Consider the following 27,789-nt stretch of genomic DNA (forward strand, 5'->3'; position numbering starts at 1 on the left):
CTATTAATAAGTAACAATTCCATTAAGGATTGAATGGTTGAGTCATTTTGCCCTCAGACTACTGCCATGGGGTGTTGGGTTTTGTATAAGACGATTAAAATTATTTGTTAGTTTTTGTGTTCAGTGATTTTCAGATAGGAATATCGTAATATTTATTTAACTTAATATCCATCACATTAAATAAATATTAAATAATAATAAATCATATTAAAATATTAAATAAATGTTAATTTCAAAGTTTTGAATCTGTTTAATAATGAGAACTTAACTAATGAATATTTTTGCATGATTAGAGGGCTTAGGCACAGAGGGAGAGTGCTCGCGACATACTCACATTGCATGCAGTTTGGATTCTTGTGCATAATAAAACCTCTATCCCATTGCTGTGTGTGCAGTGCTCTCTGACGGAGGCCGAAGTCTGAGGTGGAGGAGGCTGCAAAGAGGCCCAGGAGGAGCCTCCTACCCTCCCTGCCCTGATCAGCCAGACCTATCGCATAGCCATGGCACCCCGGAAACGCGGCGGCGGCCGCAGCGGCCTCTCCTTCATCTTCTGCTGTTTCAACGGCAATGATCACCCAGAGATCACCTACAGGCTGCGGGAGGACTTTGCCCTGCAGGTCATGGAACCGGCACTGCCCATGCCAGGGTACGATGAGCTGGATGGCATGTTCTCCGAGTTGGTGGTAAGGCATCATCATGTTCATTTTTGTTGGGCAGATTCAGACTAGAGTGGTTTTAAGCCTCCAATAAGTAATCAGCTTCTCATTTCATGTTTTCTAGTTGTATGTTCTAATTCTGACTGGAGGAAACTTACTGTATGTTATTGTGCTCATGAGTTCTCTAGAATTCATGAGATCTGTTTCCTATTTCTCTCATTTACCAGCTTACAGTGAGACTCTTCAAATGCAAAATCATTATTTCAAATTATTAGTTGCTAACTTAAATAATGATTCTTTACAGCTGTATAATCTGAGGAGGACTTGTCTCTTCTCATGTCTGCTGAAAAGCACACATAGTTTGATGTGTTGCACAAATCTGTGCAAAAGTTACTTTGTTTTTGCTCTCTTTTTTGTGAGAAGCCACACCCACCATATTAACCAGTCATTGGCCAGTTGATATAAAGAGTAAGTCATTTCTTTCTCGACCAATCATTCTGCAAAGTTCAGTGGAAATTTGTTCATAACTTTTTGAGATATCCTGCTAACAGACTAATTGGGCAAAGTCATAACTTCATAACACATACACACCTATAGACATAGTTGGCTACACTGTCTCAGTGTGAAAACATGTTAACAAACATACAAGACTGATCTGAACTTAGGGCAATTCCAAATGTTACTGAAACTGAACAGTGACTTTTCTACCAAGTGTGCAAATGGCATGAATATACAAAAGGCTTTAAATATTTGTATTCTTGTAAACAGCATACTTCTCTCATTTTGCAATGAGATATGTAACATTTTATAAAACTAAACTAAATGTGATTCTTAACAGATTGTTGGCCATAGCTGTAACAGTTTCAAGGATTAATACAAATCCTCTCACTTCCTTGATTTTCTCTGTGTTGCTGTAAGGGGCCAACATGGTATTCTTTTTCTGTCTTAGTGTCACTCTTAATTTGTCCCAGTCTCTTCCCCCTCCTGCCCTGTTTTCCTCTCCTGTTGGTTGCCATAGTAATCTAGGCATGACATTTTTGCACATCAATAGATCTCATTCAGAGTTCCCATGTCTTGGCCTCATCGGGCTGCTAATTGCATGTTTTTGTCAAGCGCCTTTTATCAAGACATAATTGATTAAGTTGAGTGTGACGACAAGGAGGCTTTCAGTTGCTCTGTTTACAAAAAGAAAGCAGCCACGTGCTTTCCTCTTAACTCAATAAAAGTCCCAAGTGCGTGCATAATCGGAGCGAGTTTACATGAAAAACACTCGGCCAGTGGAATGTGTTGTAGCCATCTGTTCTGTTACAGTCAATTAAACCCAACCTTTGAGTTTGAGATTCTCATCAACAGTGGTTGATTTCCTCAAACCTGTGTAAGCAAGTATTATGTTTCTTTTTACACCTCGCTTATTCAAAGAGACTGTCACTATTTGATAATCAAACTGATTTTTTTTGTGATGTAAAGCATTTAAAATCTTCTAGTGCAGTGATTGTCAGTTGGCATGTCCGGTCCATCAATTCTTCCATCCTGCTCACAGATGAGTGAATTAAGAAAATGTGATGAGATTGTGAGGACATCCTGAAAATGCATTCCAGTATTTAGGATATCTAGCATTTTGTTTTTCTTCTTGTATTGAAGCAACCCTAAAAACAATTGAGATGTGAATCATTATATAAGGAATGGTTTACCAACCCAAATATGTGCATTCAACCTGCCACTTCTAAAGACTATAAATCCACCTGTCTGATGATCATTTGTTACCCATGTGTAGCCTACACAACCCGATGCAGGAGTCAGGTCGACCTCAATCACAAAGCTTTGTCTTATTGGCTGGTTGTCATTGAATAGCAGCAGCATGGTAGGTTGAGTGAATGTTTGGTCAGAATTTGTAGTTTTGGGCGAAATGTATTTTGTTAAAGCAGTTTTTTCAAGCAGACCAAACCATTCAGGCAAAGAACAGTTGTTGTTGCTGGTGTTTTATTATTAGCACAATTACATGCATTAAACATATAGAAAAAACAAAGGTCAATTTAAAAGAAAATAAAATTAGCAAGGAAAACGTCCATCATATTAGACAGTTGATTTGAATTCAGTGTAAAGCGATAGCTTTTAAAATTTTTCTTAATATTTCATAAATGTATTCCTGCCCATCCTCCATGAGTTTCAGATGCACATGATAACGCAGTGTCCTTAGATTGAACTTTTTCTGATTAGTCAACTGGTCGGGAATAATAATGTTATTGGTTGGCTAAAGGCATTGTTGGTGCAGGAAAGCACCGATTTAATCCTGTTTTTATCTTAAATGGTGGAAGTTAAGAAACACTGAAGCCTGTTTTGCTCACAGAGTACGTATCCTTATCCTTCAAGTCTAATTGAATAAAGGCCCTCTCATGGCTTTCACCATCTATTTCACATGACACTCATTTAACTGAACATCTTTTCAGATTGGACCCAGGAGGACTAAAACAGAAATGTGTTACAGAATAATCATTGGTCTCTTGAACACTGAGCTTTCATCAGACTGCTACCATTAATTATGTGGTGGCTAATGCCTAAGATTCTATAGCTGTGCGTCATATCTGTTGTTGGAAACTATCCATGGCTGTAAATTAAATACTGTTAGAGTATTCTTGGAAGTGGTCTTTATTTCAGCACAGTCTGGTCAGGGACAAATCATATTGAAAACTATGTATAACTACAGCTAACCCTGTAAAATCTAAGGTTTAGGTTCATGGCCAGTGGCAGTTCAGATCCAAACCTGCTGATGCCACGCTGATGTGTGTTCAGTGTTGTATGCAGATCTCCTCAAAATGTCCAAATGTTCCCCGGTATTCAGTCATGTGGTTCCCAACAGCACCCTTAGTGTGCCTCTGTAAAATATCTGTTATACATTGTGACACATGTTGTTTCCAGATGTTTGTTACCACATGTCGGGTTGAGAGGCCACGCCTTGTCTTTTCCCCATTACTCATATGTCTAAAGTCTTGCAGACATCTGATAATTTATGATGAGCGCACTCAGTGATGTCTCAACTGTTTGTGAGGAGACTGCAAACATCTATAACTAGGAAGAGAGTGAGGAGCTCTGATGCAATGACTCCTGGAATATTGTTTTGTCTTGTTTTGGGAAAAGCAAAATAGATTTAAATATACAGCATAATGTTTTTATATTGACTGTTGTTTGTCTGTACTGGTTGAGTTATTATTTCTGTTATCTCTGCATGATTTCCTCTTTACTAAGTATTTGAGCAGTAAATATTTTCTTGTTCATCCAGGCATCAGCAAAGCATTGTGGATTTTGATTTTTTCCTCTTCACCCACTCCTTCCTTCCTCAACAAGATTCTGCTTTTTTCCCTCCACTATGCAGGATGAGCTTGACCTCACAGAGAAACACAGGGAAGCCATGTTTGCCCTACCTGCGGAGAAGAAATGGCAGATCTACTGCAGCAAAAAGAAGGTAAGAGATTGTCCTATCTGTAAGTTCCACAGTACAGAATATCAAAACCCAAAATCAGCCTCCTCACCCATTTACTACTGACTGGCTGCTTTTAGTGAATAATATTAACAAATAGCACAGCTGTCAACTTAGTTTGCACAATCTCCTCCTATACTGATCTGTTGATACCAAAACTGTGTGTGTTTTCTAAAACAGAGAAGGGTCTTTATTGTCTGCTTAGATCACAGATGTTTGGTGCTGTTTTGTCTTGAACTATGCATTTGAGTTTGAGTGTGATTGTTGTTGAGATGAGCAAAGACCAATAGCGAGAGAGCACTAGCTCCATGCTGGCTAAATATCCTGACGCCCCAGGGTGAATTGTGGGTGATGATAACGTTCTGCCCTCTTTCCACCAGTATGTGGATATTCCTACAAGGAAAGATAACATTCTGGACTTTGGTCTGTTATGGCAACATTACCAATGTGATCAGCACCCAGGTACATCCTCCACTCAGCTTTTCATACCGTAATGTTGTCTTCCTGCTTCCACACTACAAATTGGAGCTGAAACAAATCAAGCCTCCAATCCACTGCGCCACCCAATGGTTGGAGGATGCCATCACACAATTACAAGGCTCACTGGCATGCACAGACTGGGATGTTTTTAAGGAGTTCTGGATTACAGAGAACCAGTTGTCACTGTCTATATCAAGCTCTGCATCACCACCACCTTACGCACAATAACTTTTAGAAAAGTCCAAGCCCCGTATCACCTCCTATACTAAGCACATCCTGAAAGAAAAGCAAAAGGCATCCTAGCACAGGGACTGGGCTTCCCTTATAACAATTAACAGACAGCTCAATTATAAGGACAGATTGGAGCAGGACTTCAGAAATATGACCACAAAACAAGCCTTTCATAAAGTAGAAGAACACTAACTTGTTATGAATCAATTCAAGATCATTCCACAGTCACAGACCCTACCACTTTTGCCGACACTCAACAGCTTCTACACATGGTTTGGCATCCACAGTCACTCTGCTGCCTGTGAGGAGCTGTTTAGTGCCCTCCCTTCTCACGATTCCACATACCCCCCTTTCACAATGGGGTTGTTCGACAGGATCTGCTCCATCGAGCTCTCCCCCTTCCTCTGCTCCATCTTCTAGGAATCCTATAGGACAGCATATCAGTTCCCACCCTCTGAAAAACAACCACCATTATACCAGTATCCAAGAAACCTTACCCCTGTGAACCCAACCACTACCGACCATTCACAGTCACCCAAATAGCCATGAAATGCCTGGAAAAACTGATCCTGCACACCATCCTACCAGCTGTTAGATCACAGCTGGACCCATATTGGTTTGCCTACAGGGCCAAATGGGGGACAGAGGATGCTGTGGCATGACATTTTCCACTCCCTCCCCCAACATTTGGACTCAACTGGCAACTTAGATGTATTGCTATTAGACTTCAACTCCACCTTCAATACAACTCAATGCCACCAGATGATCAAGAAACTCACCTCAACCTCCCTCCACTCCTCATCCACTGCTTCATTAGCAACAAGATCACAGGCTGTAAGAATAGGCACAGTAACATCATTAAGCATTATCACCAACACCACAGTGTTATCAGTGTGTTGTCAGTCCTTTTCTTTATACTCGACACAAACAACTGCATCAGCAACTTCACCCATCACCACACTATAAATACCCTGACACTACTATACTGGGAGTACTGAATGATAGCATCTCTATCACAGCCTATCAATACTCCCATTTCTCATTTCATAGAATTAGTGCACTGACAACTACCTCCAACTGAGTGTGGATGAAAGAACTGGTCATTAACACATCAAACACACCCTGAACCCCACCTTCATCCACGGCAAGACAGTATAACAGTTCAACAACTTCAAATATCCTAGACTCATTTTTGACAATAAATTCAGCTTTGATCAACATGTCACTGATATCCATAAACGATCCCAACTGAGACTCCAAATCATCTGCAAGCTCAGAGCACTTTGTTTCCCCTCACTTCCTGTTGTTACTTTTCAAAAGCATCATCCAATCCAACCAGCTGTACTGTTACCCCTGTTTCTATACCATGCTGATCATCTCCAACAAAAACAAACTTACCAGGATCACATATGCTGCCTCCTAAATCATCCACTCCCCTACACCCAACCTCTCAGACATGAATGACAGTGAGCCATCACACGTTGATTCACAGTAGTGAATGACACAGATCACCCCCCTCAATCCATAGTTCATACTACTGCCATCGGGCCATAGATGCAGGACTTTGAAATGGAGGAGAGCTTGCTTTGGCAGACGTTTTATCCCTTCTGCCATAGCAGCACTAAACAAACTGCCTTGCTGATCCAGTATAGAGCCAGACTTCTCTGTGTGTGTGATTCATGTAGCCTATATGTGCTATCTCTTTGCTGCAATGTGGTTATCTGTATGTTTCTGTGTATGAACAGGTTGTGAAAACAGATTTAACCGGAACCCTAACCGGAAATTGTATTTTATGCACATCATAATCCTTTGGTTTGTGACAGCTTGTTTTTGATAAGGAAATGAAAAGCCAGGTCAGATGTTAAACAAATGACATACTAACCTACAAGTGGCCATGCCATGTTAAAGCGAAGGACCATTAGACAGATAGCACCTTTCACTAGCTACCTTATATAAATGTTATATCATTGAGGATGCAAGCATCGTTATGTCACTGGGGTGTGTTTTGATGTGTCCCACAAGACCTCCAGAGAAGAATCAACAGTGATTCCTAGCATCCCAGAACCAGACCATCCTTACCTGCTATCAGTACTAAACAAAATGTAATTAGTTAGAAGCCCATACCTTGGTCACAGGAATATCACCTCTAAATTTACTATAGACCTTTTTCACAGCCACCATTTTGATGTGCAGGTAAACACAGGTGTTACTAATGATGTTAATTAAGGTTCAGTTTACCAACCATAACATACCATATTCCTATCTAAAACCTTCCTCTGCAGTTCACCAAATAAATAGTGTTTTATTTATTCTTACTTGCAATGCTTCAAGAAAAATATGATCTGTCAACATGCTAACAAATCAGTATACCAGCAAACCAGCTATTAACAGTATTCGGGCAGACATACTGCTAACAAACATGCCAGCACGCCACTCTACCAAAATGCTGAACAAACCAATATACAGGCCAACACGTACTGTAATACTTACGTCTCTCCTCAACCATAGCTGTTCGCTGGTCTCTCTCAAGGTCTTAGCCTTTACAGCATGATTTAAGTTCCAACAAGAACATCCTCCTCATCATCATCCCCTCTGCCGCCAACTAAAGTCAGGGCTCTTTGGTGGCTATACCATCCCCTCCAGGACTCCTTGTTCTTCTTTATGCTGAAGATAGTTCTTAATGACATTGGCGCTATATGTGAGGTTGTTGCCTGCTGCAGAATAAACTTGGAGCCAATCAGATGGCTCCCTGATGATATTGCATGATAGAGCAAATCTGCCATGTATTTCTCAGCATTGAGGACACCATTACTCCTGACCAAATCCCCAACTCCATTTGCTGAAATGCAGCCCCAAACCTGCAAGGAACCTCCACCATGCTTTTGTTTTCATGCATAGTTGAGTCGCTTGGCCTTGTTTCCACGTTGGATATATGGCTTTTTGGCCATAATTCCTCTATGAAGACCGCTTCTGGTCCAACTTCTCAAACAGTAGATGGGTGTACCTGGGTCCCACTGGTTTCTGCCAGTTCTGAGTTGATGACACTGCTGGATGTTCTCTGATTTCAAAGGGAAGTAAGCATGATGTGTCTCTCATCTACTTCGCTAAGTTTCCTTGGCCGACCACTGCGTAGACTGACGGTCTTCAGCGTTGCCAATGAAACTGTCTTCCACAACCTCACCTTTGTAGCAGAGGTTGGCTGTTCTTTACCCAGTTTTAGACCTCCTACACAGCTGTTTCTGTTTCAGTTAATGACTGTGTTTCAACCTTCATATGAAAATGATGATCATTATCACCCGTTTGGTATAAATGGTTAATTATACACCTGACTATAATCCTACGAAATCCCTCACTTTGTGCACGTGTACCTAGAAGAATTGATGCTGTTTTGAAGGCAAAGGGTGGTTACACCAAATATTGATTTGATTTAGCTTTCTTTTCTGTTCATTCACTTTGCATTTTGTTGATTGATAAAAATAAACTCTCAACACTTTTTTCTCTATTTTTTTTCTTGACTCTATTTTTCTATTTTTGAAAGCATTCTTACTTTGCAGCATTTTTTTTACACCTGCCTAAAACATTTGCACAATACTGTACACACACACACACACATACACACACACATACACACACACACACACACACACACACACAGATACATACATGTATATATACATGTATATATGTGTGTATGTATACTGCAAGTATTGCTGACCTGCATACCAGCATATCCCCACAAACTCCCAAGAATGCACGTAAATCATAATTTTCTTGTCTCTGTGGGTGCATTATTGTCTTCATTAGATTAAAAAACAAGCTTGGTGAATTTCAGCTTGGACTTAATGCTTCTCATAGGGGGTTTTCTTGTCTGTTATGTGGTTTTTCGATTTATACAGTATCTTGTCCCACGAAAGCATTTTTGTTTAAGCTCTTATTCAGGATAAAATATCCTTCAGCCAAATGTTAGTAGGTCTTCCTATCCCTTTACATTCTTTAACCATTCAGGAAAACATCCATTTCTGCTCTAGTTTAGAAGTTCAGCATTCATTTAGCTTCCCAGCCAGCACTGACCGTGCCCTTGCATTTTTAAGAGCAGAGCTTCCCAAGGACATAGGTATGAGTGTGTAGGATATCCTGCCTTGACTAATATGCAGACAGGCATTTCAGATTTCATAAATTTCTTCCTTCATCCGGTCATAAACTCAGGGTGAAGAGTAGTGGGATTTGGTGAAGAGGATGGATCCCGAAGTGATTTATTGCTTCAAGTTAAAAGTCCTCAGAAAACACAGCTGCAGAAAGGCATTTTACTATTATTATTACTATTATCAATTCAGAGCTGCAGAAACTCATGTGCAGGCATATTTTAAACACGTAGACCAATGCCAGTACTAAATGGTTTTATAAGCTGAAATGATGGATTATGCACCTTTTGTCTAGCACTTAAAGGTAATTTGAAGAGTGTCCATTTGATCTTAGCTGAGCAAGAGAAATGAAAATAGTGTTCTCAAACAAAGCCCAGGGAGGTGAGAATTGCACGCAAAGAATTCCACATCTTCTGTCACTGCTGACCTCATCCCTCTCTAGCCATACTGTGTATACTCCCTGCTCCTTACAACTATGACTACATATTGTGATTGACTTGTTGCCATGATGTTTGACATCTTTGCAAATAAATTCAGAAACAGTGGCCCTAATGTGTACTTAACCTCTGGATTTGACCAGAAAAATTATCAGGGTACTGCATTATGAAGGCTTTGTTGAAGATTAGTGCTATTTTTTTTTGGCTGTAGTTCATGTTGAAAATGCACTCTTGTATTGTTTTTTTTTTTTAATTGCTCCACTGTAAAAGGTAGCGAATCCCTCTGTTGTCTGAAATAAATAACTCCTCAGTCCAAATAATTTCCAATTTTAGCCATGATTTAGTGGAAGGGGTGTGAATGCTACAGAAGACATGTATATGGCCAGTTCGAACTGCTGGCCAGTTTGGACTGGCCAAAGAGATGATAGATAGAAACATAAACAGCACAGTTTATGCTCCTCTTCCTACTGTGTCCCAATTAGTGGGCTAACTAGGAATAGTTTAGGGGCTCAAAGTATCCTCACCAGGCATATTGAAAATAACCCCCCAAATGCTGCCATGCCTCTGTCAAAGTAAAAGTTTTCTTGACCAGAGATCATGGGGATTGTTTCACTGTAAATGCTGTTGGTGCTGAGCTGAAGGAGGATCAGTTCAACCAGAACTTTATGTGCGGCGTCGGCCTGCAGGGGGAGGGGGTGGCGACGGTGCTGCATCAGTAATGCTGAGTCGGCAGCAGGCTCTGGCCACGACCCAGGCAGCTACAGAGGCGCTTGGCATGGCTCCCACAGGGTTTCTCAAACTCACCCTCTGAGCTCAGAGAGGAAGGGTGTGTGCTTATGGAGAGGGACGCAAGGGAAGTGTACAGCTGTCCAAAGCAAACAGGAAAGCTTCCCTTCCACAGGTGCAGCTTTTGTATGAGAGGCAGAGGGACCATAAGTAGGAAGGTGAGGTCATTATTGGGGCGCCCAGGCAAGTAATGAAGGTGCTGTCTTTGCCAGTAGTTTTTTGGCAAATATATCCATCAGGAGTCCGGCTGGGCTGAGAGGAGATAAGTCAGTCATTGCAAAGCTTAGCTGTTTGTTTTGGCCACCACCTGAGTTGATGAAATCATGCTGGAGACAATCAATCTTCCTGTTTCTTGTCTACTCTTTCCTCTCTCATGCTACGTCATTTGCCAAGAAGCACAGTTACTGACTTTTGTTAGCAGAGGCTTCATGCTGTTAAATTTCAGATATGATTAAAAAAAACTGTATTGTATTAATCATCTTTATTTTTAACAGAACCACCCTGGAACTTGATTTCTCGTTCAAACAAATCCTCCCCTTATCTCTAAATAGCAGAGGATTGGTTCTTGCATCCCTATGTCCTTTGATCCTCCCATGTCTCACATCTTTGATCTCTGCCTCTTCAGATGTGGAAAAAAAAATTCCTCAAGTAGACTCCCAAGTTTACTCTCATCATGACCCCTAAGATATCTGAAGAAATTAGGATGTTTGAGCATCTTGAACATCCTGGATGAATGATGAACCCTTTGAAATCTGAAAGGAAACAGACCCATTTTAGGTCCATTCTTTTAATGGACTGAACTTCCAGTCACTGCCTGGTCAAGTTGGCACCATCTGTGGGTCAAACAGCGGGATCTCGCCTTCCTGTCACTGCACGATCCCTGAAGACCGGCCAAGACCCACAGCCTCTGTTAAACCAGCCAAGTCTCTGCAAGCTGCTTTATTAACTGCCACCCAATTAGTTTTTGATGGTCACAGCTCGGTAGGGCTTAATGGAGCAAGCGTTTAAATGAAAGCCGGGGGCCTTCATGTATGAGCCAAGTTCAGGGTCACTTAATTTTCTCCTCAGTGTTCTCCTCGACTTAAAAAGAACAATTCAATAATAAAAGTCGATCAAAATTAAAAAATGTCCTCTATATATTTTTGCCTGTGTTAAAAATCAGCCTGTTAGTGGATTTAGTTCGGCATAGATTAAGCCATGTCCTTAATCCACAGTTTTAACATGCATTTGCTAATCTCGCAAGATTTTCTCAAGCTTCTGTGCTGTGCTCATGTAGAGCCATTGCAGACTTTTGGACTTCTCACCACCTCCCGCAACTTGTGTGTTCAGTGAAGTGTTGGAAGATAAAATAGGCTGCCTATCTGTGCCGCCCTAGTTCTTTGGGTTCCTGCTCCATTTTTTGTTTTTAGCTATTTATGTTCCAGACCTGCTGTTCCCTCTCTGTTTATTTGTGTTTATATGCTTTTATGTCTTTCAGTGCTAATGAGTGGAAAAATGATACACTTGAGTTAATATAAAGTCCACCAGCAACTTTGTAGTTACACATTTCAAGTACTGCAACATGTAACATGCTATAATATATTTAAAAATAATGCTCCCTAATGTGACTCTCTAAAGTGCAGCATGATACATTCTTATGCAACATTATCCTATTTGAATCAGGTCACTCCCAGTGTTGTTTTTCATAACCACGTCATTAATCAAGAAAATTAATTTCTAACTCTCTTACACCAATGTGTGATTTCAAGCCTTCTTGTTTTTGAAACAAACAATCTTTAATGAAACAGTACCTAGCCACATCATTGCACACCATCTTGGTTGCAGCTATTTCAGTGATTGTAGTGATGTTTGATTTTTAATTGAGGCATTATCTTTTTTTTTTCCAGGAACAAGAGGAAAACAAAAGTGCAACGAGTTGGCCAGAGTACTACATTGATCAGCTCAATTCAATGGCAGCTGTAAGTAATACCATGAACAGATTTCCTTTTATAACTTGAGGCTGTGAGAAGGAAGTTTTGGTTAAAAAAAAAACAAACCAAAACAAAATGTATGTAATGTAATGACAATCCACAGTTGTGTTGTAATAATCAAAAAACAAAAGTGGTTTCAGTGTTTTTCTCTTAGATAGTAAGCCCCACAAACACTACAAAAAAAATCTACTTTAGAAATCCAAATGTTTTAAAGATGTAAGTTTTCTCTGTGGCATGGATTCATTTAGTACAACAAGCTTTTGGACTCGTCAACGTTCATCGCCTCCAAAAAATATGCTTTGCACATTTTGCTGCTGGCATAGGGCTGTTATTTAAATTTATTTATTTAATTTAGCGTTTAAACAAATCCGGTCTGCATGTCTGTGTTTTTATTGCATTTATTAAACTGCACTCTGTGTTTGCTTAATGAGGCCTTTAAAGAACGTATTGTGCAAGTTGGACATTTGTAAAATATCTTTTGGTCAGTCTTGTTTATTGTTACACCAGTACTTCATATTTAACTATTAGATGCACAGAGCTCTCTGAACCGGTGGTTTATCTTAGACTCTCACACAAAACTAACACTAGCCTCAGTGATAAAATGTTGATTACACAGATTCTTTATGTACATATTATCAAATTAATCCATGGCTGTTGTTTTTTTTTTTTTTTTGTTTATTGTATTATTACAGTGACAGTAGCTAAGGGTCAAGATTTTGTTATGGTTCTTTGTTCTAGAGCTTAATATGTTACAACAATTCTAGGAATCAAGTGGACTCTCGTGTGGCTTGTACACCCTTACTGAAATAAGAAAAGGATGGCCTTATTATTGGTATTATTTATTCATTGTTAGGGTTTGTGATCGTGCGTTCATGTGTGTGATCGTGACATCCTAATGTAAGAACAAAAGTTAGTACCTGACTTCTTCTTACCTGTACGATTTATGACGAGCTAGGTACAGATTATAAAGCATAGTCAGTCAAAATAATATCTCAGAAAAATAGAGCAAGATATGCCAAGGTAGGCTGCTCACTTCTTTCTCTTTGGATCCCCATGAGACTGTAAATGCCAAGGTGGAAAGATGAAATACAGACTTAGGTCTTAATTGTTTTTTATCTTTTGTTGAACAGAGAAAGACTCTTCTTGCTCTGGAGAAAGAAGATGAAGAGGAAAGGAACAAGACCATAGAGAGTCTGAAGACTGCTCTGCGGACACAACCTATGAGGTACAAACATCCAGAAAGATCCTCAGCTCCAGTCTACTCTCTTTCTTCCTCTTTCTTCTCCTTTCATCACCTCACTGCCCTTTTCTCTTCTCTTGATGTATCTATGTCATATCTCATCTCCTTTTATGTAATTTCCTTTTACCTTGGTCTGCAGCTTTTTTTTATCCCTCTCTACACAGTGGAATTGTACTCTTAAAAGTCTTTTAAACTCAAGAAGACAATTGCATTTTTTGGTTAAGGATTTTTTTTTTCAGAAAAACATCTCCTTTACATTTTAGGGAACTTAGAACTTGTCAATGCATTTCAAATACAAATCTTCAGTTACTGACAACATTTACTGAAGAGCCTTCAGTCACAGTACACACAAATTGAGGTGAACCCATCAGAGAAGACATCACTGAGCCTGTGGATACACATACACACATAAACACACATATTACAAATAGGCATGGTATACTAGAGCATTGTGGCACAACATTTGTGCTTTATAGCTGTCGTGTAATCTGTCGAGAAAGCTGTACATTTTAGTGTCCTTTTTTGTTTTGCCAGGATGATTAAGATTGAGTTGTGACTGAACGAAGATGACCCCCTCTTTGCTCTCACTTTTGTCAGGTTTGTGACACGTTTCATCGACCTGGACGGTTTAACCTGTATCCTCAACTTTCTGAAGAGCATGGACTATGAGACAACAGAATCACAGATTCACACGTCCCTGATCGGCTGCATCAAGGCCCTGATGAACAATTCCCAGGGCCGCGCCCATGTACTCTCTCATTCTGAGAGCATCAATATCATCGCCCAGAGCCTGGCCACAGAGAACATCAAGACTAAGGTGGCAGTGCTGGAGATCATGGGCGCTGTGTGCCTGGTGCCAGGCGGGCACAAAAAAATCCTAGAAGCCATGCTGCACTATCAGCGCTTCGCCTGTGAGAGGACTCGCTTCCAGGTGTGTGGGAGCAAGAGCCGAGTACAAAGAGAACAGAAGATTTATACTCTCACATATAGTGAGCAACAGTGCCTTGATCTTTAAAGGAACAGTACACCTAAAATATAAAAAAAGATATTTTCCCATTTACCCCTAGTGCAATCTGTCCACCCAGAGCTCAACAGAAACAGCAAACTGTATCTTTTTACCCTAAACTCATTCCTCCTTGGCAATGGATAGACACAGTTTGTCTGCGTTCTTCAGCAGGAAATAATTCTCACCTAAACTCTTCACTCCAACGGCTGTGCATTATGTCAAGTATTTGTATCACTGTTTTTGGAAAGAGCTGTCACTGTTGCATTTTTCACATGTAAAGTTTTGATGGTTTGAGCTCCACAAATGATTACCCCTGTAGCCCCACCGTATTGAGTTACTGGGAGTCAGGTTACCTTGTGACATCACACACAGAAAGTATCTGGATGGGTAAACTTGCACTAGGGGTATGTGGAAAAATATCTTCTTTTCTGTTTTGGGTGACTGTTAAACTGTTCCTTCATATAATTTCAACACTTCATATAATTTGTCCCTCCTCAGACACTTCTAAACGATTTGGACCGGAGCACAGGGCGGTACAGAGATGAAGTCAGCCTGAAGACGGCCATCATGTCCTTTATCAACGCTGTGCTGAGTCAAGGCGCTGGAGAGGTGAACTGCATGCATTAGATAGTCTTATTATTTCCTTTGACACTAGAAGGGCACATTGTCAGTTTGGCTGCTCACTTTACAGACACTCCACAATCACTTGCTGTCCTTCTTTTAGGCCAGTTTGGAATTCCGCATCCACCTCCGATACGAGTTTCTGATGCTGGGGATTCAACCTGTGATCGATAAGCTACGTTCTCATGAGAACTCCACGTTAGACAGGTAAGTATTATCTCAATTTAAAGGAAAAGTGCAGCCTAAAAAACTATTTAAAACCTTGAGCTGGCAATTTACATTGCTTTTCTAGTACATTTTGCTTTTTGATGGTGTATTTTTGTTATTCTTTGGCAAACTACCTAACGGTTAATCAACAGCTATAATCGTGTTTTGTTAAAAAAAATATATATATCAAAGATCTGAAAAATAAGCATTAGTTGTCAGGTTTTAGTGTCACCTAAAAATAAAAGGGCTTCTTTGTAGACTCAACCAATTTGCAACAGAAATGCAGAAATGAGAAATGCAGCACAGAAGAGGGAAAGCTCATTTTTTTCTCTATTGCAGCCACTCTGCTCTCTGTGTGCATTGTATTAGGCCAGTTTCCTAAAGAAAAAACAGAATAACACCCTGAAACAACAAAACGGCACCAGAGACACAATGTTGTCTCAGCAGTCCCTGTTGTTAAACAGTGCTGATGTGTGTAAGAGTGAAATTTTCCTTTAAAATAAAATTAGAACTTGGTGGTCTTAAGGCTTTTTTTTTTTTAAATTTCACTTGAATGACATCATGTTAGGAGGTAAGACACTCTCACTTATTTTTTATTATTTTTATTTATTTCTTTATTTTTATTTTATTTTTTTTTATTTATTTCAGAAATACAGACAGAACTGTCCTAAAATCAGTATCCCAATTGTCAGTTATATTATTAGTATGGTTTATTAAATGGGATATATGTGAAAAGTCATTGGACAAGTGTATAAGTGTGTGTATAAGTTTATTAGATGAGCTCAACTTTTAGCACATCCTGTTTACCTGATGGGTATTCCCCTCCTAAAATAGAGTTTTGTGAGAGGTGAAATAAAGTGATCCATATTATCAAATTCTCCAGTCTGCTGATATGATAAGTGGGTCTCTTTAATGTTCTGAATCATTAATCATTTTCTTCTAACCTGTCATACTCAGGCATTTAGACTACTTTGAAATGCTGCGGAATGAGGATGAGCTTGCTCTGTCAAGACGTTTTGAGTCGGTAAGGAGAGACAAATTGTTTCCTCATCTTACTCTTATACTTGTTGTTACTGGTAACTGTTTTTTCCCCAGTGATTGACGGGATGGCTGTCTGACTCACTCTGTTCCAGGTGCATATTGACACCAAAAGTGCCACCCAAGTTTTTGATCTCATCCGCAAGAAGATGAACCACACTGATGCATACCCGCACTTTATGTCTGTCCTGCATCACTGCCTCCTCATGCCACGTAAGTGTTTTTATGTGTCTGTATGTGTGTGCCTGGATTAGGGTTGGGTGATGTCGTCTTTTTCTTATCATAACACTGCCTCCAGGCTTTTATGATGCCTGTCATTCAGTGGCAACACCTGATTGTGGTTCACAACCTTCATTCAAGCATGTTCTTTCACACCTTACTGCTCCATATCTTTATGGTGTTAAATATGGGAAAATTATTAATAGTGTTACAGACATGGGTAAACAAGCTTAGAATGTGACAACCTTAAAGCAAGCTCTTCAAATGTGACATAAATAGGTCAGGGGAAGTATAAACTTACCCAAGAGAACGGGGCTCCAACCAAGTGGTCTTAATACACAAATTCAACAAAACAAGTAAAAACAGCCACATTAATGCTACTATGCCCTCAGGTTCCTTGACAAAAAGGAAAGCATGTTGACCTTGTTAAGATTTAGCAGTGTGGAACCTGGATAAGTACATTCCCTGCATACTGAGTGCTTACTCAGAGGCAGAGGAAGACAATGTATGTGTGGCTCTGAACATTTTGCAGAGGGTAATTTGCTGGGCCAAATCAGCTGTCTTTCCTTTGGCACAAGGTTTGTTTTTCCCTTCTCTTTACCTTCGCCTCAGAGGGCTGTTTAATGTGGTGCCACCCGCAGTTAATTTCCTCCGGGATTCAGAGCATAATTAGTGGTCTGAACACAACTACTAGTGGCACTGTTATGCACAACATCATGTGGTATTTTAATAGAACGTGGAATGTAACTGGTATCACTGTAGCAAATACAGTGAATTGAATATTTTCAACTATCCTCATATTTTGAATAATATTGGGAAGCTGCCCAACTGCAGAGTCTTTATGTGACTTAGCAGGATGCTACAAACTAAAAAATGAATAGCATGTCATTTGTTGTCATGTTGTTTTGACCTGTAGTTATAGCAGTCCCCTTTGGTTAAACAATACAATTCAGAACATCCTAGAAAGTAGTGGTGAGAGGCATCATTCACTGAAGATTCATCAAAATCTGATGAGCAGTGTCACAGATACTGAGACAAATCCCTTGTCAACCACATTGTGGGGAACAAAAACCACTTGAGACCAGCAAGCTAATGGGAGCCCAAACCACTCCGCCCTGTCTTTGTCCTTCCATTTCTCAATTTCTCTCTTCAGACAAGAGAAGCGGCAACACGGTGCAGTACTGGCTGCTGTTGGACCGGATAGTCCAGCAGATGGTCTTGCAGAATGACAAAGGTCACGACCCCGACGTCACGCCACTGGAGAATTTTAACGTGAAGAACGTTGTCCGGATGTGAGTCCTTTGAATTCCTCTTGAACAGAGCAAGAGATCAAGTAGTAAACAAGACAGATTACTTGCCCTTTCTCGCCTGCCAGACTGAAAAATGTTGAACAAGTTGAAAACCATATGCTCAACAATGTCGCTCAAAATTATCTACCCCTCTGAGTTCAAAGAATTAGCTGTCTATTGCCTCATGAGTCAGTGACTCCTCTGATCACATTGAAAGACTATTATCATCAAAAATCTCTTAAAACATTTCTGTCACAACCAATAAATTCAGTTAAATTTTATTTATACAGCACGTTTCATACATCTGAATGCAAAGAATAGTGCTTCACAACACAAATTGAAGAGTGTTTTAAAAAGGAATAAAAACAAAGAATAACTTTAAAACCAATCAGATAAAAAAATGAAATCAGACAGAGGGTTGGTAAAATAATAGGTAAAGAATTAATAGATGAATGAAATGACATCAGGAAGCAATCTCTGCTCTTATTTTGGCCCTGTCGATGTAGAACCTGTTGTAAATTATGTGTTTGTCATCCTCTCCCCAGGTTGGTCAATGAAAATGAAGTCAAACAATGGAAAGAGCAGGCAGAGAAAATGAGAAAAGGTGTGCATGGCTGTAAATTGGGATGCTACATACTGCATAGAAGGATAAAAGTGTTTTAAATGTGGTGTTTGCTCAAAAACAGGCTTTTCTGTAAATCTGGTGTGATGAATCGCCCATGGTCAGCAAACTGATGGACCTCCATTTATTCCCATTACAGAACACCATGAGCTGCAGCAGAGGTTCGAGAAGAAGGAGCGCGAGTGTGACGCCAAAACACAGGAGAAGGAGGACATGATGCAGACGCTAAACAAGATGAAAGAGAAGCTGGAAAAGGAGAGCACGGAGCACAAGAATGTCAAACAGCAAGTGGCTGAACTCACTGCGCGGCTGCACGAACTCAGCACTGTACGTCGCCCTTTCTGTTCACTCCTTTACTTCATAATTTACATGTTATGTTACAGTATGTACTGCAGTGAGACTCTGTTGGCTCTATTAGCAGTGATTCTACAGACCAATAACTTGAGCCGACACATTGTCAAAAACATTCCTTGTGAAGGGAAAATTTGAAAAGTCTATTCCAGACAAGGAATGTCAGAGAATTTAATAGATTACTGGGATAGGTCATGGAATATCTATATGTATATACATAAGGATACAAGGATACAAGGAAGTTTATATGTCATTATACAACAGGTTGAATAATGAAATTAAAGTGTGGTTCCCTCTTGATTGATTAATTGATTGATTGTGTAGAAAATAGAATTATTAAGCCATACATAAATAGTTTTGCTCAGGTTATGTTTATTTCCCCCACTAAATAAAACAAAATAATACACTTTAATAAGACCTCTGAATGGGGAATTTGTTTAAAATTTTGGTCAAATGTTCACTAAGGTCATGGAAATTCAACATTTTAGTCATGGACAAAAAATTAATGTTTAATGTGCCCATGAAATCACCTTACATGACTTCTTCTCCCTTTAAAAGAGAGGATCTTAAATAGTGACATCATCCTGCACTAGTGGCTTTGAATTAAATTTCCAACCAATAAAACCTTCAAAAATCTTTGAACATCTTCTCTCACCCAGTTCTCTCACCAGTCTCACCCCTGTGTTTCTCTCCCAAATTGATATCCTATTGGTTTGCATGTGAATGATCCTTCCCTGCATGTCCCACCCAAACATCCTGCTTCAACAGGAAATACATCAATTCAAGAAAGTATGTCCATTTCACAGGGTTTTAACACAAGATAGGAAAGCTTTTTAGTGCCTGAACATAGATCTATTTTGGGCTCCATTTTAAAAAAAAAAAAAAAAAAAAAGGTTTTCTTGCAGTCCAAGGGTTCAGAAAATCCTTTTACACTCCTGTCTTTGTTTTCTAGGACTCAAAGTAGCCTAGAGGATCCATCCTTAAACATCACTGATCATGACTGGATTCTTACAGTATGAATTTAGGGCAGGCAAATGTGGGTCAAATCAGAAAAAGTCCCTCATGTCGTTTTTTGTCATTTCAGAGACAGGCTGCTGTTGTGCCGGGTGGCCCGCCCCTGGCCCCTGGTCCCCCTGGCGGTCCTCTGCCTCCTCCTCCTCCACCAATGTTTGCCGGTATGCCCCCTCCTCCTCCACCACCTCCGGGCGGCATGATGCCTCCTCCACCACCACCACCTCCTCCACCGGGTGGCCCCCCGCCTCCACCTGGGCGCCCTCCCATCGGAGGCATCCCTCCACCACCAGGAGCACCCCTGGGACCATCCCTGAAGAAGAAGAGTATTCCCCAGCCATCTAATCCACTCAAGTCCTTCAACTGGGCCAAATTGGCAGAGGTGAGAGCAGTCAGTGCACAAAAATATGAAGAAACAAGGTGAGATGCTGAAAGTCAAAACCTCAGGGAAGAGCAGCTAAGGAGTGTGTTAAAATAGATCATATAAAATGCTTCTTCTCCTCCTCAGAATAAACTGGAGGGCACTGTCTGGATGGATGTGGATGACGGCAAGGTTTTCAAAATCCTGGATCTGGAGGACATTGAGAAGACGTTCTCAGCCTACCAAAGACAGCAGGTACCGGTCCCTGTTGCTGCTATCTGTAATGAAGCACCCTCTAACGTCAGAGAGGGCTGACGTTAACTAGCTTTTAGTTTCTGATACAGACATGTGTTATGTCCAATTTGTCTAAAACATCTCAAGCAAAGTTAGGGAATAAAAAGGAGAAAGGAAAATTATTTCACACAAAGCAAAAGTCACATTCCAAGCCTTTTTTTCCGCTTACTGCTTATCAGAAATAAAATTCAGTTAGATGAGCAATAGAGAGGAATAGTCAGCAGATGGATGTGGATGTTGGATGCTGTCTCACATTTGATTGGAATGCCATGTTTCATTTTGTTTTGTTTTGCAACTACAATGTTTGTACTTTGAATGATTCCACAAGATGGGGTAGAAAATGCATGAGTAAGATGGCCAGCATATGCCATTTCCCTCTCGCTGCTTCAGTTTGTAAATAATTCTGTCACTGACTATTCACAATCATTAAGTACTGCTGAAACCCAGTTGAAAAGAAGAGAATGGGCCTGGCTTCTCACACAGAATTTGACAAAAGCTCAAAATGTCATCAGGCCAATACGGAATCTACCAAAGATTTACAGCATGAACGTCTTTGTTGCAGCGTTTTCTCAAATATTTTCAGTATTCTAGCATAATCTTACACACATTTATCATAAATTTATGGATAAAGTGATTTCTATGTGAAATTTTTGCAAATAATAATAATTAAAAAAAATCATGAATATGGAGCAAATGCCTTGTGCTGAAATTGATCTTTAGTTGTTGGCCTGATGATTTTTAAAAAGAATGATGACGATACTGAAACTAGATACACTTTCCAGACTGCAATCTTGTATGCACAGCATGTGAACCATAAGCACTTATGATCAACAAGCACGCATACGGCAATGTTACTGGACAACAAGTCTCACCACTGCTCACTCCATTACTTATTGTCCCACTGCCATTGAAATACTGAATGAGCTTGTTTTTTTTTCTGTTGATTTTATGGCTTGCATTCACGTAACTCCTTTACTTAATCTAACGAGTGCTTTACATCTTCCTTGCTTCTTGCCTGCATTTTAGGACTTCTTTATGGTCAATAACAACAAACAGGTGAGTGCACTTACAGTACAGTTGTTAGACAGTCTGGAATTAGTCACTTTCATTAGATTTACAATGACAGACATGTCCTTTGATACAAGCTCAGCTACATGTTCCCTCTAATCCATGCAGAGAAAGTGCCTTGACTCTGAAGACTCATCTCTGACTACAGATGCTACATCTGTTTGAAAATTATACATTAACTTGTTTCCAACAGAACATTCAACCTTTGAGGCTTTTCTTCAGAGTCAGCGACCTCTCATGTTAGCCTTCCCACATGTCATGTTTGCTCGTTCCTGTGAATCTGGTGACCTTCCTGTGTGACTGTGGTTGGAGCCTTTGTATTGTATCAGCCATTCATGTTTGGGATGTCAGGGCACGTGTCTGTCCGTCTGCATTGTTGGTCCTGTCAGTGCGTTTGGCTGTGTGCATGCATACATTCACATGTGGGTGAATGTAATCAAAATAAAATGGTGCAGGAGAAAACGGGCCTGTCCTGTTAACTATTCTGTTTATTCTTGTGCTCACAGAAAGAGGCAGAGGATGACTCACTGAGCTCTAAAAAAGTCAAGGAGCTCTCTGTCATTGATGGGCGCCGAGCTCAAAACTGCAACATCCTCCTGTCACGGCAAGTCTATTGCATTGTAAAAAAAACAAAGAAAAGTGTTACACATTAACTTTCCGGTCCCAAAGCTGTTGCATCATAAAGCCAAGTTTGGTTTTTTTTTATGATGGTTGTTAGTGTGTTACCCTGTAGTGTGTACTTATTACATTGTTTTTTTTTAAGTGTTACTGAGTTGTTGATGATAGTTAAAGGACCATGCCAGTGATTTTGCCTGGCCAGTTTACTACTGTTTACCCACAATTTCCTTTGAAACAAAACATTTTGCAAACCATATGTATGTACTAAAGATTTCACAAGATATGATCATAATCCCTGAATTTTCAAATATTAAGTTTTAGTTGAAACACCCACCTTATAATGCTCTGCCTCTGCGGCCATTCATAATCCACAGAACTGATAACTGGCTGGCTGTGACATCTCCCCGGGAACTATTTCCCTTGCAGAGGGGTTGTTTCACTCCGCACAATTTTAAGTGATCAAACCACAACAGTGCTGCTGCTTTTAGGAAAACGTATGTGGACGACCTTAGTACATGATGGAATACTAGTGTGAAGAAAGTCTTATTGAGTTTGAAGTTCATTTTCATACCGCAGTGGAATGAATGGAAACCAACAGGTTGATAAAAGATAGAAAAAATGATATGGTTCTAAAATACAAAATCCTTCTTAAATCAAGATTCTAATATCTAAATCCAGCTAGTCGTTACCTTGAAAAAGAAGGAGAAGCAGAGAAGCCTTACTGAGGTGACAGATTTTATTCTGTTTCGAACAGCAACTGACTACAGCAATTCACCTTGAATTTAAATACACTAATCAGTTAATGGTTAGTTAATCCTCATCAGAGCAACATTGTATGTCAAGTCTCACCAACGTTTTTAGTTCATGTGTATAATAGATCATTTTTGACCATCGACTCCTCCCACTCCTCTTCTCATCTGTTGATATAGCATTGCTGACATAGGACTTTTCCTCATGCATTGTGTTACAGGTTGAAGCTCTCAAATGAGGAAATGAAGAGAGCCATCCTAACCATGGATGAACAGGAGGACCTACCTAAAGATATGCTGGAGCAGGTACGTCTGCTCATCTGGTCCCCTGCAGGGGATAATCCCTCCTGTACTACATATGGACACAAATCAGTGTTGTAGTGATTAGTGGTTTAGTCATGCCATCATGTCACCAACTGCTGTCCTTGCTTTCTGCAGTAATCACAGTAAAGAGAGATGCAGTAGCACATCAGCAGAGGACATGAAAGACTGCATTAGGAAGCTATATTAAACAGTAAGCACAGCTGAATGAGTAAAAGTAAAGTGTCTCTCCCACTGCTTCAGATGCTTAAGTTTGTTCCAGAGAAGAGCGATGTGGATCTCCTGGAAGAGCACAAGCATGAGTTGGACCGCATGGCAAAGCCTGACCGCTTCCTCTACGAGATGAGCAGGTGACATACTCATACTATGCATTTCTGGCAAGGGCCACCCAATTCATTCAATAATAAACAGTTAGGAGCCAGAACCTTCTTCCTCACAGGAAGAAGGTTCTGGATTCCTATCCCAACCCTGGTGCTTGGGGAGTTTGCATGTTCTCCCTGTGCCTGTGTGTGCTTCCATCTGACCTACATGTGTTTGGCCTGTGTGAGGAAACCAGGCACTCTGATTTCCTCACACAGTCCAAACACATGCATGTCAGGTGGAGTGAGGAATATGAATTGTTCATTGACTTGACTATGAGCAGGAGTTGTTTGATGTGTTCTGGTATATATGTATAATGTGTATGATGTATATGTAGTATGGTAGATGGTGATATGGTGATGGTGGATGATATGGTGTGTAAAGCACTTGGAGCCATACTTGTGATGGAGAGCTATATAAATAAACTTGACTGGACTTGACTGTGAAACAATAGCCATTGTTTCCTCTCCCTCATGCCAGATAAATCAGATGACACATGAGTTTCTACTTAGCGAGGAACAATGGCTGTTTTTGCAAATCACTTTTGTTTCTAAATTGCATTGCTGAGTAAAAATTGCACATAATGTAATAATAACTATTTGTGCAGTACTTTTCTCAATAGACTCCTGAAAAATAAAACAACCAGTCATTATGATCAGAAGATTGGGAAAACCAACCTGGAAAAGTTCTGAAATCACATTTGACTCCCAACAAGAAAATAATGATTTTTAATGATCCTGATGATAATTGTAATGATATTTATCAGTTAAATGAAATCAGATGACAGTTTTGTCTTAAAGAAGTTTGTTTGCCAACACAAGTTTTGTGAACTTTTTCCCTCTCTTGACCTTTGCTCATTGCAGCATGTGTTGGAGGGCAGATGTCATTGTGGTATTCATCTGCCACACAGCCACTGGCTTATAGGCTGAAACCGAAACAACCAAATCATGCCAAAAACAAAAACATCATCACCACAACTATAATTTTATATGTGACATTCAGTAAGCAAACAGGCAATTCGCTTTATTTCAGTCAAACGAAATGGACTTGTTTGTGACCTTTCTGCAAATTTGTGGTTCTCTGTTTATAATTTAATATTTTTCTATTTTTGTTCTCCTCTGACATGCCTTTTCCATTCCCCATCCAGAATAAACCACTACCAGCAGAGACTACAGTCTTTGTACTTCAAAAAGAAGTTTGCAGAGAGGATAGCTGAGATCAAACCCAAAGTGGAAGGTGAGGAAAGACTTGCATAAGTTAAATGAGTCCCATATGCATGGTAATGTTACGATTCTGGACAGGATTCATGTCTTCTACTATAGTTTTCTTTTGATATAAATCAGAAACACTGCCATAAATCAAATGATTATTGTTGTAAAAGTTAAGGAATGAAAAGTATGTTTATATTCTAATTGTATCTTACATAAAAAGTCCTTTTTTTCTGTAAGGAACTTACCAAAGAATATCTGCAGCCCTTTCTGACAACCTCAAAAATTCTAATGTATATTTTGTTTTCATCGTTAAGTCTTTGGTTTGGCAGTGAGTGGTGTGCTGACTTCCCAAGATCAATGGCATTTAACTCTAAAGATAAACCTGCCAGGTACCTTGAATCAACTGGAAAGGTTAATTTCCCTCTTCTTTGCATCACTCTTCTCTTTCAGCTCTGTCCAAGGCATCTAAGGAAATTTTACACAGCAGAAACCTGAAGCAGCTGTTGGAGGTGGTATTGGCCTTTGGAAACTACATGAACAAGGGCCAGAGGGGCAACGCGTACGGCTTCAAGGTGTCCTCACTCAACAAGATCGCTGATACCAAATCCAGCATCGACAAGTAAGACCACTTTTTCAGTCATCACACTACAACTTTACAGGCAATAACCCAGAAAGTGACATGTGATATCTGGGAGGGGTGGTGTGTAGAAAATTACCAACAACTAAAAAAAAAGAAAAGAAAAAAAAAACAGAAATTGAGTAAACAGTACTAGAAAATACAAGAAAAAAAATAATGAGAATAAATTACAAGAAAATGTCCCAAAAAATACCGCCAAAAATTGTTTAAAAAAAAAAAAAAACTCAACAATTTTTATTTTTTATGGAAATGATATTAAAATTGATATTAAAGTCGCCACTGGACTTCTGAATGCAGTGTTGATTAAATTTTGTCTTTTCATTCATTTGTACTTTTGTACTGTTAAAAAATGCATGCATTGCTTCCATATTTTTGGAATGCTGGCTCTTTATTGCCTTAAAAGTTGGTCCACGTAAGTTTGCATCTTGTTTGCAGGAATATCACTCTCCTCCACTACCTGATCACCATCCTGGAAAAGAAATACCCCAAAGTCCTCATGTTCCAGGAGGACCTGCAAAATGTGTCCGAGGCAGCCAAAGTCAAGTAGGTTGAGATCTTACTGCCTGCTGCCACTCTTCCTCCTAAAAAGAAACATCCATTCCTCTTTGCATTCAACTATTATATTTTTCTTTTGCTTTTTTGCAGCATGACTGAGCTGGAAAAGGATATTAATAACCTGCGCAGTGGCTTGAAAAGTGTCGAGAATGTGAGTCACAATAAGGCCGGCCCTAATCGTCACCAGGGTTTCCGCTACATGTAATTGATCGTGGCGCGCCGCCACGGCTAAATAAAAGCCGCCACGGCTTGGGAATGATGATTTTTTTTTTTTTTTTTTTTTTTTTTTTTTTTTTCGGGTGTTAACACAATTTAAAGTATATTGTATGAATGACCTGTGAAAACGACCCTACATACACACATAGCATATATTTGCGCACATATACTTACTATGATCAGAGTTTTAAATGATAAATTAAATATCACGACATGTTACACTACGCCGCAATTAATTTTATTTTGAAAACGCACCGGAGTTATCACCCGCCTGCTTTGTCCTACTGCTGCGCGCTCAAGAGTGGAGGCGGTAAAAAGCAGAGGGAGAGAAAAGGGCGAGAGCAAGGTACCTAAGCAAGATTAAGTTTAATCCATTTTTTGTTCAAGCCTGTGAAAACGACCCTAATGTTATTAATGTTAACATTGCATTGCGACCGACAGTAGGGCTGGGCGATATGGACCAAAAGTCATATCCCGATATATTTTGGCTGAATAGATATATATCCCGAATTTTTTTCCTTAAAGTGAGAGCAAATGTTCAGTCATAGTCAAAGCCAAATATGACATGACGGGGCTGGAGCTTTTTCGGGTTGTGGATGGCTTGTGGCTGGGGCTTCTGCAGTGTTCCTGGTAGTATCTGGGGGGCAGGAGCTGCTACAGGAACGTCCTCTCGCTCGGCCCTCTCACCTGCTGTGTCTCCACTGAGAGGCCGAGTGAGAGGACGTTCCTGTAAAGTCACCGGGCGGTTGCGCGACCATGACCGGGGCATCAAAATGCGTGTTGTTAAAAAAGCCTGTTGTTAGCGTTAGCTAACGTCCGCTAAAGCTAACGTTAGCGTCCCTAAAAATGCCGGCTAAAAAGTGTGTTGTTACTGTTAGCTAACGTTAGCTAGCACGTTAGCGTTAGCTTGGTAGTGTTGGCCGTGTTGCTAGGGACGCCTAGTGCCCGGCTGTTTGCTTTCTGTTGACACCACATCGCGCCCTGAGTAAATCCAGTCAGCACCAAGTAAACCCCAAGCCCCACCCAGGAGTTTTCAAGGCCGCTCAGAGTCCCTACCTCGAGGCATGGCCGTTTTTTAGCCATTTGGTTAATAGTAAACTGTAAGCCAGAGATGGTTTGGTTTTTCTCAATTTACCAAGTTCCACTCACTTTAAATTGTATTTATGTGTAGGTGAAGACAGACCTGAGGAACAGGCTGCAGGGAGACCATCTGGCAGCATGCATGCTGCTCAGCATTAATGGGCCACCTCTGGCTGAGTTGAACTACAATAGCGCCTTAGAGCTCTTTTTCAAAAAAAAAAAAAAAAGAGATGAAGTGCTCTCAGCCAGGCTGAACACTGCCAATAATACAGTTGTGCAATATGTAGCAATGTAAATAAAGTGTGTATTGGTCCGAACCAAACTTTGTGTTTCTGTTACATTCTAACACATTTGGTCCGGTTGGCTTATCTCCCCCCACCCCCAAATGGTGTGTGTGTGTGTGGGGGGGGGGGGGGGGGGGGGGGGGGGTCATCCACCTTAGCACCACAGTTTCAAAAAATCCTGGGGGAAACCCTGGTCACATTACAATTAAATGATGAATTTCCCATTCAGTTGATTCAGTTGTATAGCGTTCACT

The 27,789-nt window shown here is 40.2% G+C and overlaps 1 protein-coding gene across 5 annotated transcripts in view; it reads left to right on the plus strand.

The window, feature by feature from the left end:
• Window positions 1-27,789, plus strand: part of daam1b (dishevelled associated activator of morphogenesis 1b) — a 68,289-nt gene that overhangs the window by 36,702 nt on the left and 3,798 nt on the right. For 3 of the 5 annotated variants that reach the window (XM_030046760.1, XM_030046762.1, XM_030046761.1), the window contains exons 2-23: window positions 396-683; window positions 4,027-4,116; window positions 12,094-12,165; window positions 13,308-13,402; window positions 14,015-14,348; window positions 14,922-15,032; window positions 15,148-15,251; window positions 16,209-16,275; window positions 16,385-16,502; window positions 17,662-17,800; window positions 18,343-18,401; window positions 18,559-18,746; window positions 19,855-20,163; window positions 20,290-20,397; window positions 21,463-21,492; window positions 22,011-22,108; window positions 23,093-23,177; window positions 23,436-23,542; window positions 24,700-24,788; window positions 25,214-25,382; window positions 25,836-25,943; window positions 26,046-26,106. In XM_030046760.1, coding sequence (XP_029902620.1) covers window positions 501-683; window positions 4,027-4,116; window positions 12,094-12,165; window positions 13,308-13,402; window positions 14,015-14,348; window positions 14,922-15,032; window positions 15,148-15,251; window positions 16,209-16,275; window positions 16,385-16,502; window positions 17,662-17,800; window positions 18,343-18,401; window positions 18,559-18,746; window positions 19,855-20,163; window positions 20,290-20,397; window positions 21,463-21,492; window positions 22,011-22,108; window positions 23,093-23,177; window positions 23,436-23,542; window positions 24,700-24,788; window positions 25,214-25,382; window positions 25,836-25,943; window positions 26,046-26,106 — 2,724 coding nt within the window. In that variant the 5' untranslated portion in view covers window positions 396-500. Of the gene's footprint in view, window positions 1-395; window positions 684-4,026; window positions 4,117-12,093; window positions 12,166-13,307; window positions 13,403-14,014; window positions 14,349-14,921; window positions 15,033-15,147; window positions 15,252-16,208; window positions 16,276-16,384; window positions 16,503-17,661; window positions 17,801-18,342; window positions 18,402-18,558; window positions 18,747-19,854; window positions 20,164-20,289; window positions 20,398-21,462; window positions 21,493-22,010; window positions 22,109-23,092; window positions 23,178-23,435; window positions 23,543-24,699; window positions 24,789-25,213; window positions 25,383-25,835; window positions 25,944-26,045; window positions 26,107-27,789 lie in introns of those variants that run through there. The other 2 variants (XM_030046763.1, XM_030046764.1) reach the window with 2 other exon arrangements.

This window comes from Myripristis murdjan, chromosome 24, assembly GCF_902150065.1.
Source record: "Myripristis murdjan chromosome 24, fMyrMur1.1, whole genome shotgun sequence".
In the NCBI taxonomy this organism is placed as follows: domain Eukaryota; kingdom Metazoa; phylum Chordata; class Actinopteri; order Holocentriformes; family Holocentridae; genus Myripristis; species Myripristis murdjan.